Source organism: Pteropus vampyrus, unplaced genomic scaffold (genome assembly GCF_000151845.1).
Source record: "Pteropus vampyrus isolate Shadow unplaced genomic scaffold, Pvam_2.0 Scaffold208, whole genome shotgun sequence".
In the NCBI taxonomy this organism is placed as follows: Eukaryota; Metazoa; Chordata; class Mammalia; order Chiroptera; family Pteropodidae; genus Pteropus; species Pteropus vampyrus.
The window spans coordinates 1,924,769-1,944,315 of NW_011888989.1; the positions used below are offsets into that span (position 1 = coordinate 1,924,769).

The window sequence follows — 19,547 nt, forward strand, 5'->3', positions numbered from 1 at the left end:
TTATTTTATATATCTTCAGGTATACAGCATCGTGGTTAGATAGTTACATAATTTACAAAGTGATCCCCTGTTAGTCTAGTACCCACGTGGCACTATACATAGTATTACAATATTATTGAATATGTTCCCGATTGACTTAACATCCCTGTGACTGTTTTTTAACTACCAATTTATATTTCTTAAATCTCCTCATCTTTTTTTACCCAGTTACCCTCAATCTCCTTCCCATCTGGCAACCATCAGTTTGTTCTCTGTGTTTCTGTTTTGTTTGTTTGTTCATTTTCTTTAAATTACACATATAAGTAAGATTATAAGGTATTTGTCATTCTCTGACTTATTTCACTTAGGATAATGCCTTCTAGGTTTATCCATGTTGTCACAAATGGTAAGATTTCAGGTTTTTTAATGGTTGAGTAATATTCCATTGTATATATGTACCACTTCTTTATGCAGTCGTCTACTGATGGGCACTTAGGTTGCTTCCATATCTTGGCTATTGTAGATAATGCTGCAATAAACATAGGGGTGCATATATCTTTTCAAATTAGTGTTTTGAATTTCTTTGGATAAATACCCAGAACTGTAATTGCTGGTCATCAGATAGTTCTAGTTTTAATTTTTTGAGGAACCTCCAAACTGTTTTTCATACTGGCTACATCAATTTGGAATCCCACCAATGGTGCAGGAGGATTCCCTTTTTTCCACATCCTCACCAACACTTGTTTGTTGATTTATTGATGATAGGCATTCTGACAGGTGTGAGGTAATACCTCATTGCGGTTTTAATTTACAAGTATTTCTCTGATTATTAGTGACATCAAGCATCTTTTCTTATCTCTATTGGCCATCTGTATGTACTCTATGGAGAAATTCAGGTCCTTTGCCCATTTTATAATTGGATTGTTTGTTTTTTTGGTGTTGAGTGGTATAAGTTTCTTTATATATTTTGGATAGTAAGCCCTTATCAGATGTATCATTGGCGAATATCTTCTCCCATTCAGTAGGTTGTCTTTTTGTTTTGTTGATGGGTTCCTTTGCTGTGCAAAAACTTTTTAGTTTGAAGTAGTCCCATCTGTTTATTTTTTTCTTTTGTTTCCCTTGTCCAAAGAGATATATCAGAAAAAATATATATTACTAAGAGCAATGTGAGAGAGTTTACTGCCTTTGTTTTCTAGGCATTTTATGGTTTCAGTTCTTACATTTAAGTCTTAATCCATTTAGAGTTAATTTTTATATATGTTGTAAAAAGGTGATCCATTTTCTTCTTTTTGCATGTATCTGTTCAGTTTTCCCAACACCATTTATCAAAGAAACTGTCTTTATCCCATTGTATATTTTTGCATCCTTTTTCATAGATTAATTGACCTATTGGCATAGATTTATTTTTGAGCTCTCTGTTTTATTCCATTGATCTATATATCTGTTTTTATGCCAGTACCATGCTGTTTTGATTACTATAGCCTTGTAGTATAGTTTGATATGAGGTAATGTGATATCTCCAACTTTGTTCTTCTTTCTCAAGATTGCTGTGGCTGTTTGGGATCTTTTGTGATTCCACATAAATTTCAGGATTATTTGTTCTAGTTCTGTGAAAAGTGCCATTAGTATTTTGATAGGGGTTGTACTGAATCTATAGATTGCTTTGGTTGGTATGGACATTTTAGCAATGTTAATTTTTCTATCCAAATGGTATATGATTCCACTTATTAATATCTTCTTCAATTTCTTTCTTCACTGTCTTATAATTTTCTGAGTACCAGTCTTTTACTTCCTTGATTAAATTTATTCCTAGGTGTTTTTTTTTTTTTGATGCAGTTGTAAATGAGATTGTTTTAATATATTTCTGATAGATTATTGGTGTATAAAATGCAACCAGTTTCTGATTATTAATTTTGTATCCTGCTACTTTACTGAATTTATGAGTTCTAGTGGTTTTTTGGTGGAATCTTTAGATTTCCCTTTATATAGTATCATGTCATCTGCAAATAATGACAGTTTTACTTCATTCTTTCCAATTTGGATGCCTTTTATTTCTTTTTCTTGTCTGATTGCTGTGGCTAGGACTTCCAGGATTGTTTAATGGATATAGTTTCAGTATGGGATGATGAAAAAGTTCTGAATATGGATGGTAGTGATGGTTGCACAACTAAGTATGAATGCCATAATGTCTAATGCCACTGAACTGTACACTTAAAAATGGCTAAAATGGTAAACTTTATGTTATATGTATTTTATCACAGTAAAAACAAAACATTAAGCAAATCTGGAAATGTATGTTTACCCAAAAAATTATTCACAAATGTTTATAATAGAATTGTTCATAATAACCCAAAACTAGAAACAACCCAAATATCCAGTTAACATACAAATGGGTAAACAAAATATGGTATAACCATGCACTGGAATACTGTTCAGCCATAAAAAGAAAGGAAGTACTGATAGTGCTACAAACGTGACTGAATCTTGAAAACATTATGCTAATTGCAAGAAGCCAGGCACAGAAACCACAATCTATATGACCCTATTGGTATGAAAAACTAAGATAGTAAAATCTATAGCGATACAAAGTAGGTTAGTGGTTGCTTAGGGCTGGGGATAGGGTGAGGTGGCTAAAAGTAGTATGGCTCCAGAGTATGAGATAGGTTTGTGAGATGATAGAAATGTTCTAAATTCAAGTATGATGAATGTTGCTGATATCTGTGAATATACCAGAAATCATTGAATTATACACTTTAAATGGTTGAATCGAATGTGAATATATGTGAATTATATCTCAATGAAGCAGTTTTTAAATAAGAGAATGGGAAAGGAGGAAGTAGATTCAGTTTTTCTGAGAAGTTTTGATATGAAAAAAGGAACTAAGCTACTTCTTTCTTTGAAATAATAGGAAAATCATAGGGGATAATATGGTATAACCATGAAGTAACACAGCGGGGAAAAAGCAGAAAAGGAAAAAAAAAAAAGAAAAAGCTAGACAAAGTCATTGACAAAGGTTATTGCCAGTGGTTTTGGTCTTAGTGTAGAGGCAAATGGTCACCTATAGAGAGTGAAGGGCTGCAAAATAAGAATTTCGGGTTAATAGCTTGAGCTTCAGGTTTCTTGAAATTAAGGGGTTTCCATAAATGTTTGATAGATATAATTTACTTTTTCTCTGCAATATTTGGGTAGCTTAGCAGCAGATTCAGAGAGTGTCTAAATAAAGTTTTCTTAATAAAAGCTTTGAAGGAAAAATGAATTAGAAAAATGAGGATGCTAATGAGAGCACCTTGAAATGGTTGGCTATGGATAAGAAGGACATAATACATAAGGACATAAGACATGAACTGCTGTAGGATGAGCATAGGAAAGAAATCTATAGCATTGATTGCAATTAAAGTCAAAGATCTAGTTCTTTTGAGTAAAGTCTAGCATTTTTATTGATATACAAAGACCAGCATGGTTTGTTCCATCTGTTTACTTTTTGACTTCATCTTGTACTACTCCCCTGTCCTCTAACTTTTTGGCAAACAGCCCGGTACGGTCCCTTCTTGGGACACTTGCACTTGCTGTTCTCTCCTTATAGAAAGCTCTTACCTTGGACATCTGTATAACTTCCTTCTTCTTTTCCCTCAGGTCTTTTCAGTGAGTCTTATCTTGCTTCATCCTCTCTAAAATTGGGTGAAAAAATAAGATAAAGACCTAAACATATTCTCTCTGGCTTCTTTGCTTTATTTTTTCTCAGGACTTATCCCTCTATCATATTTCATATTTAGCACATTTAAAATGCTTTATTTATTTATTTAGTTAGTTAGTTATTTTTGCATATCTGTCATTAGCATGTATACTTTAAGAGAACAGATAATTTTTTTTTTTTTTTATGCCTACAGCACCTAGTCTTCCTAGGTGGTCTCCCATCCAAGTACTAACCAGGCCCGACCCTGCTTAGCTTCTGAGATCAGACATCGGGCTTGCTCAGGGTGGCATGGCTATAGACCATGGACCATGGTTCCACTGCGGTGTCAACCCAGGACCTTCTGCATGAAAAGCAGAGGTGCTGACTGCTACACTATGGAACCACGTCCAACAGATAATTTTTTTAACTGACTTCACTGCTACATTTCCGGCACTTAGGAAGTACCTGGCAAATGGTAGAAACTCAATAGTATTTGTAGGTGGGAAAGAAATAGAAGAGAGGGGGGATGTGGAAAGTTGTCCTGAGGCTTGGGAATCTTAGAGTTGGAACAGTTCAAAATGATGACTCAGATATGGAAGCTCTATAGTAAAGTTAGAATAAACGTAGACTTCTAACACAGGACAGATTTTAGAACAGTTACCTATTTGACATTGTAGACACCAAGGATCCTCACAGATTTGGAGAATAGGAAGAGTGTTAGTACTTATAATTCAGTGCTGAAATTTTTATGTTAGAGGGAAGTGTCTTAAGGTTAGTAAACAACAGGAGGAAAAATGAAGACATTTAAATAGATGGCATGGATTTCAATAGAGGATTTACTCAGGCACGAGTTCTTCACTGTTCCCATTGGTCTGTGTTCAGCTATTACAGAAGTTATTATAATTAGCACTTTACCTACATTTCTTTACTAACACTGTAAAGCACTTTTAATATATACCTTCCCAGCACTTAACAGGGGCCTGGTATATAGTATTCTTAGTAAGTATGAGCTGAGCAAAATACTTATTGAATTAGAAAGTGTTGCTATAACTGTGGAATTATGGTTTAGGAGCCAAGCGCATTCTACCTCTGGGTCTTGTCAGTTGATCAGAAAGGGCAGGAAAAGAGAAAGCCATGTTGTATATACATGAAGGAGCAGATCAGATGTTTTCAAGGTTAATACTTAGGATGAAGGAGGGTATATTTTTAAAAAAACAATAAAAAAGTTGGAAACCACATGATATCACTTATATGTGGGATATAAACCTAAAAGCAACAAACAAACAGGACATACAAACAGAGACCCATGGACATGGACATGGTTACCAGAGAGCGGGAGGGATGGGAGAGGTAGGAAATAGATGGGATGAAAGGGGTCAAATATGTGGTGACAAAAAGAAATCTAACTATGGGCGGTGAATACACAATATATATAGCTGTTGAATTGTACAGCTGAAACTTACTAGATTTCATTAACCAATGTCACTATAAAAAAAAAAAAAGTGGTAGGGCTGGTAAAAGGATCATAAACAGGCATAATGTGAGAAGATGTGAAATTAATTATAGGAGTAAGAAAGCAGATAGAAATAATGGTTATAGACTTGATAGTAATTTTCAAAGGAAATCTATAAGACCCAATAGTTGGACTGCTAAATGAAAATCAACACAAATAATTGAAGACATGGGAAGAGTAAGAAGGAAAGAAATATTTAGTAAGTTAAATTTTAGTTTGTAAAGAATATTGTAAAACAAAGTAGCTTAGAACTCCAGTTGGGAGTATCTTTTGTGATTGTAGGACTTTAACAAATACTTATTTGCCCTCATTCTTGTTGGCAACAGTTTTAGCACGTGAGGACTGGTAAAAACCTAGACTTATCTGTGTGCTTCTCTCTTAGTCAGTGAACTTTATGGGTTAAAAGGGTTGAGCTAGTGGAACAGGTCTCTGCAGACTTGCCTGTCTTGTGTATGCCTTAATACTCTATGAAAATAGGATTTGCAAAGTATCCCCATTAGAATAAGATTTTAGTGTTATTCTTTAAGTTTCAAGTAACAGACTTACTTTATTGGGTACTGGTGCATATTATATTACATTTATACTTAGGATTTACATTAAAATGTTTAGTCCTTAATATATGTTTAATTATGAAATTATTTCTAACTATTTACACTTTTTAAATAATTTTTTTCTTTTTCTGCTTATAGAGTTACATTTTATTTAGGAGATAGTTTGGGTTTTTTTTGTTGTTGTTTTTTTTTTTTTTTTTAAGAAAGGTACTTACAGCCTGATACAATAGCATTCATTTTTAATAAATTCTGTTCCCATAGCCCAGAAAAGGCTTTAAAAGACTCACTGCAACCCTATGAGTCTGCTTATCTCTCAAAGTCCTTATCTCGACTCTTTGATCCTATCAACTTGGTTTTCCCTACTGGTGGTCGTAATCCTCCTTCTGCAGATGAACTTGAAGGTATCATTAAAACTATAGCAAGGTATGTATTTTTTATATAATGACATGTCATAAATAGCTTGCCATGTCTGCTCCTCCTGTATGATAGCAGTGTATTTTCAGTTTATCTCAGATTATTCAAGTAATTAGTCCTGCAATTAAATCAAGAGTTTTGCAGTGAATGAGAACACGTAAAGAAAGTATTTGAGATTCCAATTAATACAACCATTTAAGTACAGTCTAAAAATAGTCTCTTCTATTTAATAATTAGTCTCTAATTATTCTGTATCTCGTCAGATGCAAAGTAAACCTAATTCTTTATGCTGTAGTAAAGTTCTAGTATTACACATTAAAGAAAGTATAAATATAGTTTTACAACTATAGAGGATAATGTTATATCAAATTCAGAAAGTACTTCATGGCACACATATGATTATAATCCTGACTAGTTTATTTGTGTTTGCTATTTTAAGCTTTCTAAATGAATGTGTTAGCTTTTAAAACTCTCAAAAGGGAAGGTATCCCAACAGAGCTGCCACCCAAATGCTTATAGACAATGTAATTATACTGTTGCCTTTAGACATTTACAGTTACTCAGATTAATTTGCAGTTGACTATCTCAGTTCCTGTCATGGCTAATAAGTTGTCATAATAGTAGGTTTGTACATCTGATATGAACATTTTGAGGAGTAAAAATAGTGGTTAGCCAATATAGGACCAAGGTATAGAAATGCCTAGATTCTTTTAGACTATAAATTTGACAATGGTGATTCTGAGGCATGGGAGAATAAGACTAAGAAGCCTCAGGTATAATATATACATAATCATCTCTCCAACTGCATATATACCTACACAGTGTCTAAATTGCCCCGTTTCTTGATCCCAAATCTCTCCAAAAGTCCTGACTCTAGATTTTTTTTTACCCTAATATGTTTGTAATCTGTTGGGCACGGCCATGACAAAACAGCACTGTATTCAACTTGATCTCTTTGACCTGCTTATGGCAACATTAAAGAGGCATCTCTCCCATTCCTCTATGCAGCTTGACAATGCTGTAATCAAATATAATGTGGAGCTTATAGAAGCATACTTATGCCTGTGTTTAGAATTTAAATGTGAACATTAATAATATTATGTCTCACTATTATATGAAGGGGCATTTTTGTCACATATAGTTTGTATTAGTGTTGTTTCAAAGTGCTTCATTTTCTTCATAAAGAGAATCTTGTAAGTGCCAAGATTTATTCTTCTTCAGAGACAAGAATTACTTTTCCTGCTTTACCTGTATTGTGGGTTTTCATGCAACTTTTAACTCAATATTCTTTCCATGGTCTTTGTAAACACTTTTCATTGTTGTTATTGGTAGTTAGCTCAAGTATCCCAATTAATTCAATGTTAAAGTTGAAAATAACCATAACAAAAAAAAATACTTTAAGAATTCAAATTTTAAAATTTCAAATTCTTGTTATGCTTTATATTTAAAAAGCTACTCTACACAAAATAGCTTGAATTGGCATACTTTCTATAAAAACCGAGTATCTTTATGTATTGTGTAATTTATATATTTAGCCTATGTCCTTCCAAGGTCATCATTTCCATGCAAGAGCTGTCATTTCCTTGCAGATGTCTGTGATATGCAGTGTCTCTAATTGTACTTATCAGTATTATCAAAAGTGCTACTTTTAAAATCTGTACACAATTTACTCTCTTAATCACAGCCTGAACCCACATATGACGTACTTTTATTAATGAGAAACTGGTCATTAACCAAGCCATCACAAAGTACTTTTTCTAATGCTGTATTTAGGAGGGAAAATGAAACAATGCAACCAATTCTTGGAAGCAGTTAGTGAAATCTATAAAAAGAATCACCATATTGCCTATTGGTTTTAGGTTTATATGTTGTTCTTTACTTTGTTGATGAACTATGCTGCTAATAATTAAAGTCTATTTTTGTTTTCTCCAGTGAACTAAATGTAGCTGCTGTTGATGCAAACCTCACATTAGCTGTGTCAAAAAACGTGGCAAAGACCATCCAGTTATACGGTGTAAAATCAGAACAGCTTGTAAGTGATATCTTTCCTGTAAACTTTCATGATTATGTTTAAAATGACTAATTAGTTGACTAACTATAAATATTGAATTGACTAAATTTACTGGCATTTTTACTTTAATGACCTTTTGAAACTTTCTGATGAATTTAAACCAGAAAAAATGTTACATCTATTTTAAAAATGGCCCTTCTACCATTGTTATACTTTCAGAATGCAGGCAGGTTTTATAAGGCTTTAAAAAAATGCATGTGCCACTCTCTGGGCTATGTATGTTTTAAAATATATTTTAGATTGATCAAATTTCCCCTTTCATGTGATCACTCACTGCAGATATTCATGCACTGTTACCTAGAGTGAAATTAACTTGAACTGTTAGAAAACGATTGGAGGAACTGACGTGCTTAAAATTGTAATAGAAAAATGTTCTAACCCCAGAGCATGGAAGTTTCACCCTAAAATTTTTCTCTTTGAAACTAAAACAATAGTTATGTGGCTGAAATTACCTTAATTCTGTACACTAATGTATTAAAATTAAGCATGTACATTTAACTAGTATGTGTATGCTAACTGAAATCTGAAAAATAGACTTCAGTATTTTTAACTGTCATTGATAAGCTAATTTTAGAGAATATGCCAAAATCTGATATCTCTACTATCTTTCTAGGGTAGCCAAAGGTGTTTTCAGTTTAGCCTCACTGACTGGTCTCAACTGAAATATTGTAAAATAAAATAATCTTGTTTTACCTGTGTCCTAGTTCCAATTGGTTCTGGAATAATTTTTAGGGTAGGTTGATAACAAGTTAATTGAAGGAATTTGTGTAAAACGATCCTTAATGATAACAGTATATTATGAGGCTTCCTACGTTCAGCTCCAAAGGATGGCCAGATTTGATTTGCATATTAATATGGTGCTATTTTCCATTCAATTGTTTTGCAGCCTTGACGAATAATTTAGAAGCATCTTTTTTTAAACTTTGTTTATTGAAAACTGGCCCTACAGAGACCATCAAAGCTCTTTGTAGGTAATTAGATGACTAATTTTTCTCTCAGGCTTTTTTTATAGAAGCTTTATTATGATGTTCATTGCTTTTTAAAAAATATGGTTTATTTTTATAAATGAAATTCAGTATTATATCCAGTAGAGTTAGTGTAATTACTAAAAATGTCAGGAAAATAATCCTTATAAGATGGTCCCACTTAAGGACAACAGTATAAGGAAGAACCGGCATGTGTAATAAGGAAGTATTTTGCTTTTCTGCGGCAGGAGGCAGTGGGAATGGTAACTTGTGACTTCAATTAAGGCAATAATGACAAAAGGCATTGACAAAATTAAAATATAGCAACAAACATCTGATTGAAATGATACTGTTGGTCGAATAGTCTGCAACCGTAAATTACTCAGGCCTACCAAAACAGCTATGCTAAAGGTTAACAGAAAGTCATTGACTTTAAAAATTTTTAAGTGAATTTTTTCTTTTTCGGCTTTATTTTAGTGTGTGAAGAAAGCCTGAGTATTAAATAAAAGTACAAAGGGTATCATTTGCTTGTAAATGATAATTTACAAGCAATTGTAAAAATGCATTATTAATGACAAGTAACATTTTACTGTTTATCTTTTATTTTTTTGGCTGATAATAACATTATTTCTGGTACTGCTCTATGTTTTTAAATTTGATCTCTTTTATTCTTTGATCTTGCTATATTCCTATTCTTTTAGAATTATTTCACTGAAAACAGGAAAATTGCCAAAATTAAGTTTTTAGTGGGAGAAAGTCTTGAAACGGATTTTTCAGTAGACAGTCTATTCTGTCTGTAAATGGAAATGTTGACTTGAAACTTGGTATGATAACTAAGTCTAAAACTGGAGGATTTTTTTATAGATGAAAAATTTAAGCCTCAAGTCCACAAGGTTGAAAAGTGTCAGAAATCAGACCATTAATGTAATGTTCAAGTAGTGAGATAAAGAAAAGCTAGAGTTTTAAAGGCAAACATGTTTTCAAAAAAAGTAACTTGAAAATACAAAACTTGAAATGTAGAATGAGCAACTTTCCAAGATCCTAAATTTATTTCCCTAAAGGTTAGTTGTGGAACTTTCTCGGCTCTTAGAACACTTTCATATACTTAATATAACTAATTCACTTCAGGATAAAGGCTCATAAAAGGATTTTTTTCAAGTTAGCACTTACTGTGGATCATCCTTATGGTCATTTAAACTCATTATATGTATCTGGATATATTCTTCCACATGTCTACGAAAACTGCATGTTGTTTCTTTTCATCCTCATTATTTTAATGTTCTAGGGCAGCAGTCCCCAACCTTTTTTGGCACTGGGGACCGGTGCTTCTATGGGAATCTAATGTCTGATGATCTGACGTGGAGCTGAGGCAGTGATGCTAGCTCTGGGGGGCGGCTGCAAATACAGATGAAGCTTTGCTGCTAGCAGATGACTCACCTCCTGCTGTGCAGCCCGGTTTCTAACAGGCCAACCCTTGTCCTAAGATATGGTAGAATATAACATATATAAATTATACATATAGTACATGTATATGCTCATAACAATCCAAAGTTATTTTATCATCACACATGTACGTATTATTTTTCTAAGGCTTTTCTGTTATTAATCACTGAAATTGTAGGTTGTACAAGCCTAAACCTCTATAGGGAGAAATTCTTAATTTTTTTTTTTTTTTTTTGTCTCTTAAATGATACCAGAGAACTCATTTTTTAAGGTTAGGTTAAGGTCATAAAAATAACTACCAATATTAAGCATTTATAGTAGCTTAGATTAGGCCAAGCTATTTACATATATTTCATTTATTTCACAACAGTCCTATGAAATGGAAGTAACAATATTTGTCACTACAAAATGTGGAAATTGAGTCTGAGAAGGGTTCGTAGCATAAACAGTATAGACTAACAGTAGAATGCCAGCTAGCAATTATTGAAACTAGCATTGAAACTCAGATTCGACTCTAGACCAAGCTTTAAAACTCTCTTGTAGAATATTTACACAAATGTCTTTCTTTTTTATTTAAGAAAAGTGAGATTGTGATGTACATATTGTTTTGTGATTTACTTATTCACTTTCCAATATGACATAGAGGTCTACGTCTACGATTTTAATATATGTATATTTTATTTATATATTATAGTTTATTTAATTTCTATGCGTTTAGTGGATAGCGTCTTAGTACATTTGGGCTGCTGTAACAAAATGCCATAAACTGAGTAGCTTATGAACAACAGCAATTTATTTCTTATAGTTTTGGAGGCTGGGAAGCCCAAGATCAAAGTACCAGCACATTTGATGTCTGGTAAGAGCCTCTTTCATGGTTCATAGATGACCATCTTTTTCTCTGTAACCTTATAGGGTGGAAGGCACAAGGCTTTCTCAAACCTCTTTTATAAGGGTACTAATCCCATTCATGAGTATTCCACCCTTATGACCTAATCATGTCCCAAAAGTTCCACCTCCTAATGCTATCATTAGGAATTATGGAGGTATAAACTCTCAGATAATAACAGATACTTAGATGGTTTAGTAGTTTAAAATAGTAATAATAGGGATTTAGCTTTGCATTCTAACATGTTACAAGCAATAGGGTTTACTTCCTCTAATATTTATTTAATTTAGGATGTGTCATGTGAATATCAGCTCCCAGTGTGCTCTTTTGTGAAAATGAAATCAGTGTAATTTTTGAAATTCTCTTCATTTAAAAATTTTTATTGTTTGTCTTGACAGTGGTTGTAATTTACTAAGTAGAATTTTACATTTAAAATACACACAAATGCCTAAAGATGTATATATCATAATATTTTACGATTTAATTGAACAAATTAAATGATGATGTATTGGTAATTTGTATAGTTCTGAAATGTGACCTTCAGAAGACAATGTCACTAGACCTTGTTATGGTAATTTGAATCATTTTTTGTCCTCTGTATGTTAAAAAGAAATATATAAAGAAATTTTTGTTTTATAATTTATAGGCTTATAAACTTTTGTGGTATCAAAATTATTGGCAAATATACTAATAAGTATTCCATTTAGAAGATAAATTGTCAGGACATTTTCCAAAAAATGGTTTCAGGGGCTGACATCTAGAATCTTAGTATATAAATGTCAAATATTATAAACTGTGAAAAAGTAGATTGACATTTAATTAGGTTGCAGACCATTTGAAACAATAGGGATGACATTTAAAGGGGGAGTTTCACCTTCAGTGCAGGTCAGTAGCTGTGTATGAGATCAATAGTTCTAGATGGCAGTAGGGGTTTTTAAAGCTTTGTAAACATACATTTTATTCTTGAAATAATTTCATAAGTAATTTGGAGACTTGACATTCCTATAACGGAAGAAAACCTACATGTATGATATTTAAATTATGATATAGAAACATATGAGTTCAACACTTTTAAAAGGATTATTTAATGCAGATTTAAAAGTCATATACCTGGATATTGCCCCATATAATATCATATGGGAATAACACGTTATCATTCAAATAAATACTGATTTTTTTAAAATATGAAATCACTAGATAGAGTTTTTATATTGTATGCAAACAAATGAAACATATCAGTAGATTCTCTTGAGCCAAATGAACTTTGCCTGTAATACAAATACACCGATCTCTTTGGATTACCTACCCTCTTGATTCTTTAGACAACCTTCCACACTTTCTTACATCTAGGTATTCTTATATTGGGCTATTTTAGGATCAGTCTTATTCTTTAAAATAGCTCTGACTTGTTTCTCAGACTTGTGAAAGTAGTAGTTGGTTAATATTCAGTAGTTCATAGTGAAAACAGAAATGTCAAATAATCGTTATTGTCAGTAGGAAATGTTTTCAAGAGAAAGTCAAATCTTCAAAGTTGTTGATTAAAATCTGTCAAAATCTGAATTAATTTTCTGTTGCCACAAGAATGTTGTATAACAGACAACTGCACAAACTGAGTGGCATACAATAGGCATTTATCACTCATACTTCTCAGGGTAGATGGGGGTCAGCTAAGTGACTTTGCTGATCTTGGGTAAGTTTGTTCACAGCAGGCTGGGTGCTGATCTAGGCTGGCTTTAATCATACTTAATATTCTGCTCTGTTCTACATGTCTCTAATCCCACAAAAGATTATCTGAGGCTTGATCTCACTGAAGGCAGAGACATAAGAGAAAGTAGCCCTTTTAGTCTAGCTCATCAGAACAAACCATCTACAGTGCAGTATTAAATAGCAGAGAATGTGGATGCAGAGAAAGATAAAGGATTAGGGCCAATTATGACATCTATCACAAAGCCAAACTGGGAACATGGCAACAACAAAAAAGAGAGCGCATAAATTTTTCTTTTTATTCTCAAAGGCCTAACCTCCCTTACAGACTCCTAATAGTATGTTTTAAATTTTTAAATATGTATTTATTTTATTGAGGTATAATTGACCTATAACATTATATTAATTTTAGGTACACCACATGAATTTTTTTTTCTTGTGGTAAGAACTTTTAAGATTTCCTCTCTTAATTAACAACTTTCAAATGTCCAGAACAGTATTGTTAACTAGAGTCTCCCTGCTGCATATTATATCCCCAAGACTTATATATCATATAACTGGAAGTTCATACCTTTTAACTGTCTTCACCCACTTCTGCCACCCTCCATCCCCCACCTCTAGCAACCACCAATCTATTTTCTGTGTCTGTGAGTGAATTTGTGTTTTTATTTTTATATTCCACATATAAGTGATATACAGTATTTGTCTTTGTCAGATTTATTTTACTTAGCATAATGCCATCAATGTCCATCCATGTTGTCACAAATGGCAGGATTTTCTTCTTTTTTTATGGCTGAATAATATTTCAGTGCGTATATATTTATTATATTTTCTTTATCCATTCATCTGTCCACTGACACTTTGGTTGTTTCCATGTCTTAACTAGTGTAAATAATACTGCAGTGAACATAGGGGTGCAGATATGTTTTTGAGACAGTGATTTCATTTTTTTCAGATAAATACCCAGAAGTAGAATTACCAGATCATATGGTCGTTCTTTTTTAATTTTGTGAGGAACCTCCATACTGTTTTCCATAGTGCTGCACCAATTTACATTCCCACCAGCAGTGCACATGGGTCCCCTTTTCTCTTCATCCTCACCAACACTTGTTATTTCTTGGCTTTTTTGATAGTAGCCATTCTGACAGGCATGAGACGATATCCTATTTTGGCTTTGTATTGCATTTCCCTGATAATTAGTGATGTTGAGCAACTCTTCATGTACCCGTTGGCCATTTGTATGTCTTCTTTGAAAATGTGTTCAGATCCTCCACTTATTTTTTAATTGGATTGTTTGTTTTCTTGCTATTGAGTTACATTAGTTCTTTATATATTTTGGGTATTAACCTCTTATATACATGATTGGCAAATAATTTTTGGCAAGTGTATATTAAACTTATGACACTTGACTATCAGCTTCATAGCCAAAGAAGACAAAATTATTACTATGGTAAATCACTTAATAATTTTAATTTTAATATTACTTTAAGAAACTCATTACCCTTTTTCTATATGACTTTATTTGATGATGTATACATTTTGACTCCTTATCACAATTTCTGATATTTATTGTCTAAAACCTATTTTCATTGCCACAAATATAAAATATTCAAATAAATATTTCCGTCTTCTATTTTTTATTTATCTTTTTCATTACAAAATATACTTTTTTTCCCCTTTATTTCAGAATATGGAGTTTCTTCAGTCTTTGAATAGAATTTTTCATACCAACTTCAAGAAATACAAGTAGTAGTTAGAGACCTGAAATTTTTCACTGCCATGGTAGCACTTCGATACCAGGAAGATTTTTTAATGTTATTCAGCCTTTCTAGATGTTCTCATTGACAAGTTTAGTCTGAATTACCTGGTCCATTTTTACTAGAAATGGAAGTCTTAACACTATAGAGTCTTAAATCTTTTCAAGCATGTTAGTGACCAAGAAGAGCTTTTAATGTTATCCCTGTTCCAAGCTATAGGAATATAATTTAATTTCCTAATGTATCTTCCAAAATTATGCTATTTGAAAGTATGTTTCTGGCAGAGAAAGTTGTCAGCATTTAGTTAAGTTAGGTAGTGATTCACTCAGAGCACACTCTTTCTTACCACACACAGACATACAAATACACATAACAGTAAAGCTGTAGCCACACTTACAAGAAATACAAAGAAAACCCATATTTACTTCCTAAGGCTGCTATAAATGTCAGCCTAGTATTAGAGGTGGCAAGATTCCCTTGCAAATGGAACCAAGGCCAAAACATGCTCAGGAATTGGATCTGCAATATTCCAGTATGATGGGATCTCCGAGGCACCAGCATTAGATATGGTTCTGAATTAGAGAGCTGTGGTGGTAGTAGTGGGGAGGGAAGGGGCAACTGTAAAACCCCATGCACCAGGGACAAACAGAGAAAGAAGAAAAGACAAACACTTCCTTTTACAAATTAGGATACAAACTAAAATTCACTGCATTTGAGTATGAAAGAACTAATTTGCATTTTAGAAGCTATCTGTTGTCTTAATTGTCCTTTACTATATCAAGCACAGAGCACAGTGTAAACAAAAAAGAGATTCTACTGAAAGTAACCTCACAGGGTGATCCGATCATAAATTTCTAACTTGGCAGTCATGAGTAGTCACATCTCAAGTGTATAACTTCTTTAGTAAAAGTTTTATTTTTGCCTTAAGCAGGCCCTTGTTTCAGTACATCCAGTTTAACACACCTTTGAAATACCTCTTTTCAGACCCCTTAGAAAGGAAACCACCTTCAAGAGTCTTGTTAACTATGCTGCCATCCAATCTCTGCCTTGCTTTCTCTCATCTTCACGTAATCTTTCTTCCCTCTTTAATTTCAAATGCATAAAGAAGCTGGAAGTTTTGGAGATCTTGCTTCCCAGTGTATGTAATCTTTTTGGTTCACATAAACTATGAGAACTCTTTAAGTTTGGACTTTTTTATATCAATAACACTTTTACTCAACTCACTAGTATGAAGTTGTGCCAATTTACAATATTTTCAAGACATATTGAAAATATGGTGGGTATGGGAATTCTTTTCTCTGCGACAGGAATCAAGAATATATCTTTCTTGGACAAATTTTTGTTGTTGTTTAATTATTTTTCAACATCTAAAGATCTTGGGGATCTGTGAACCCCAAGAAATTATAAAATATGTGAATTTTTTGGAAAAATGCAGTAACAGATTTCAAAGAGATCTATGACCCCATCTCCCAAAGTAACTGAAAAATATATGTGGAAAATCTACAAAAATTTGGAAATTAAATAACATACTTTAAAATAAACCCTGGGTCAAAAGGGAAATGTAAAAATAAATTTTGAACTAAATAAAAATCAAAATACAAAATATCAAAATTTGTGGGATGCAGTTAACTTAGGGAAATTCATAGCATTAAATGCTTATATTGGGGAAGGGAGTAGTTCTCAAATTAGTGTTCTAATCTACCTCAAGAAACTGGGGGGTGGGGAGGGGGAAGAAAATTAAATCTATGTCAAGTAGAAAGGAGGAAATAATAAAGATGAGAGCAGAAATCAATCAATTGAAAACAGAAAACCAATAAAGAAAAATAAATGAAACCAAAGCCTGCTCTAGAATTTGTTGATTTAAGAAACATCCAAAACCTGTAGAGAATTTTTATGAGCGTTTATTTGAGCCAGACTGTCAATAGTTGCTTAGAAACAAGATCTCAAATGCTCTGGAGAATGACAGTTTTGCATTTTCTTTTATACATTTGGAATTAATGTATAAAAGAAGACTACAAGAAGATGGGACAAAGTAAGGTGCAGAATAATTAATGTACTGTCTTGAGCGTCGTTATCCTTTGAGGGGCCTGGAAAAGAGCATTACTTCTGGCATTTCAAAGGTGTGTTAACCTAGATGCACAGGAACTATGGACAGGCTTGGTTAAAACCTTTTACTAACGAAGTTTATAGGCTTGGGGTGTGACTTCCTACCATGACCTGCCCAGTTGAGAATTTATGTGAGGTTACTTTCAGTTAGATTTATTACAGCACTATTTTTTCACCCACAGATTATAAATGACTTGTGAAATCAGTGTACATGCAGAGGAGGAAAGATTTTTCCTCTACCGTCCTAGGTTCCATAGCTGAGTCTGTGAAGTAAACTGACAGTAGAGAGAGTAACAAGAGGAAAAAGTGTACAAATTTATTTTTTCACTAGTATATGTATGAGGGCATCATGGGGGGAAAAAAAAGTGAATACCCCAAAAAGGGATGAGATTCGAGAGCTTATATACCGTCTTAACCGGGGAAGTGTAAGGGAGGGAGGAGGGTTTAGGCTATTAGGCTATATAAGGGAGAGTAAATGATTTTGTTTTTTAATTTATTTTTTTAAAATATTTTTTTTTAATTATGGTGACATTGTTTAATGCAATACAGCAAGTTAAGTGATTTTTATGAAGGATGAATGGGCCCTTAGAAAAATAGATGGGAGATATGATAGCTTGTGAGAGGTTTGCGTGGGTGTGATGTTTACTTTTAGTTTCCTCTAGAGATGAGTTAATCCTCTCTGGTTGATGAAACTCCTCTGGGGATGATTGATGACAGTTGAATTCCTTTTGGAGGATCTGCCTTTAGGCGAGTTCAGAGAAAGCCTCTCCCTGTATTTGCTGTCTTTCAAGTGCCTTCTGCTCAAAATAACCAATATACCAACATAGCATACTTTGGAGTGACATGCCCTGAACTCCTTCATACATCATGTTGATGTAAGAACATCAAGATATCAAGACCCATTATAAACTTACAATAATTAATATAGTGAAGTATTAGTACAAGGATAGAGGAACTTTGAAAGAGAAACAGCACTACACACATTTGGTCACTTGCTGTGGGACAAAGATGGCACTGGAAAGCAGTGTAATGGGTAGTCTTTTTAGTAAGTGATGATGAGTTAGTCTGATAATCTTAAGGAAAAAATGAAATTTGACCCTCATTAGAGGAAAAATCAATGCCAGATGTAGATCTAATGTATATAGATCTAATGTGAAAGGAAAACCTAATAGAAATGCCTGCATATGTACACCAAGAGATATGTATAGCAGCATTATTTGTAACAGCTCCAAACTGGAAACAGCTCAAATGCACATCAACAGTAGAATGGATACATAAAATTTGAGATATTTATCAGTGGAATTCTGTATAACATTGAAAATGAATAAACTGCAGTTTATATACATTCTTACATAGATGAATCTCACCAACATAATGTGGAGCAGTATACATCTTTTCATATAGATATCTATGTATAGATATATACATACATAAGGTTATTATAAATGAAATAATATAACATTCTGAATGATTCTATTTATATGAAGAAGTCATCTTGCAGGAGGAAGGAGGAGATAGTGATTGAGTTGGGTCCACAGAGGAGGGTTTTTAAAGTCTTAGTAATGTTTAATTTAAATTTTTTGTCTGCTCGTGGTTACAAGAGTTTTTTATTTGTCATAATTAATTTCTCTGTATATTGATTTTTTAAATACGTTTCTGTCTTGGTTTTAAATTTCAACTAAAAATACTTTCATTGTATAGGGATGTGTATAGGTGGAACATAGGTGTCTCTAGCTTTATAGAAGAATAGTTCAATCTAGGACTTTAAGGATATGAATGCTTTTATAAATTTTGGAAGATATTTATTGAATCTTTAATATTTAATAAACTAACCTTAAAAAAAATGAAAAAGGACACTAGGAAGAACGGAAGTTCATCAGCCACCCACCTCTTCCTAGTTTAGACATCTAAGAACTTCCTAAAATAAACTAACTAAAACTAAATATAATATGTTGTACATTTGGGAAATTTGGAGAAAATAAAGGAATGTGAAGTGTCTGCGTACATGTAAGGCATCTTTTCTTGGACGTAGATTTCTTATTTTCACTTTTGTTAATTCAAAACAAATGTGAGCACTATCTTTGCTGAGTACCCTACTTAGTTGGGAAATTGAATTTCTAACTAATTCTAATAGCTTTCAAAGGTTGACAGTAAGAACAAGGAATATTGAGTTCTGGAGAACTCAAATCCCCTTCTTTCTCAAGCATCCATAGAAAATGCTTCAAGAAAATACTGATAGTTTGGGAAGTTGGTTAAACATTGGTAAGGGAAATTCTTGTAGTATTATAAACATTTCTATGTGCTCATTTGGAACAGTCTCTAAGATACATTAGACTAGAAAAAGAAGGTAAAAATAATATATGTAACAGTACCACCTATAGTTAAATAGACATATAAATAAATGCTGTTTTATGCTTTTTCTTTTTTCTTTGTTTCTGGGTCACAACAAGACACTGTTAGTGTATGACTGTGGAGAATGGGACTG

At 33.0% G+C, this 19,547-nt stretch overlaps 1 protein-coding gene and 1 pseudogene across 2 annotated transcripts in view; one reads left to right on the forward strand and one right to left on the reverse strand.

Annotated features, from left to right (window-relative positions):
- COG5 (component of oligomeric golgi complex 5) overlaps positions 1–19,547 on the forward strand; it is a 290,537-nt gene that overhangs the window by 218,539 nt on the left and 52,451 nt on the right. Inside the window, exons 13-14 of one of the 2 annotated variants that reach the window (XM_011372499.2) lie at positions 5,978–6,139; positions 8,063–8,162. In XM_011372499.2, coding sequence (XP_011370801.1) covers positions 5,978–6,139; positions 8,063–8,162 — 262 coding nt within the window. The remainder of the gene's footprint in view (positions 1–5,977; positions 6,140–8,062; positions 8,163–19,547) is intronic. The other variant, XM_011372500.2, reaches the window with a different exon arrangement.
- Positions 3,858–3,973, reverse strand: LOC111747061 (annotated as a pseudogene).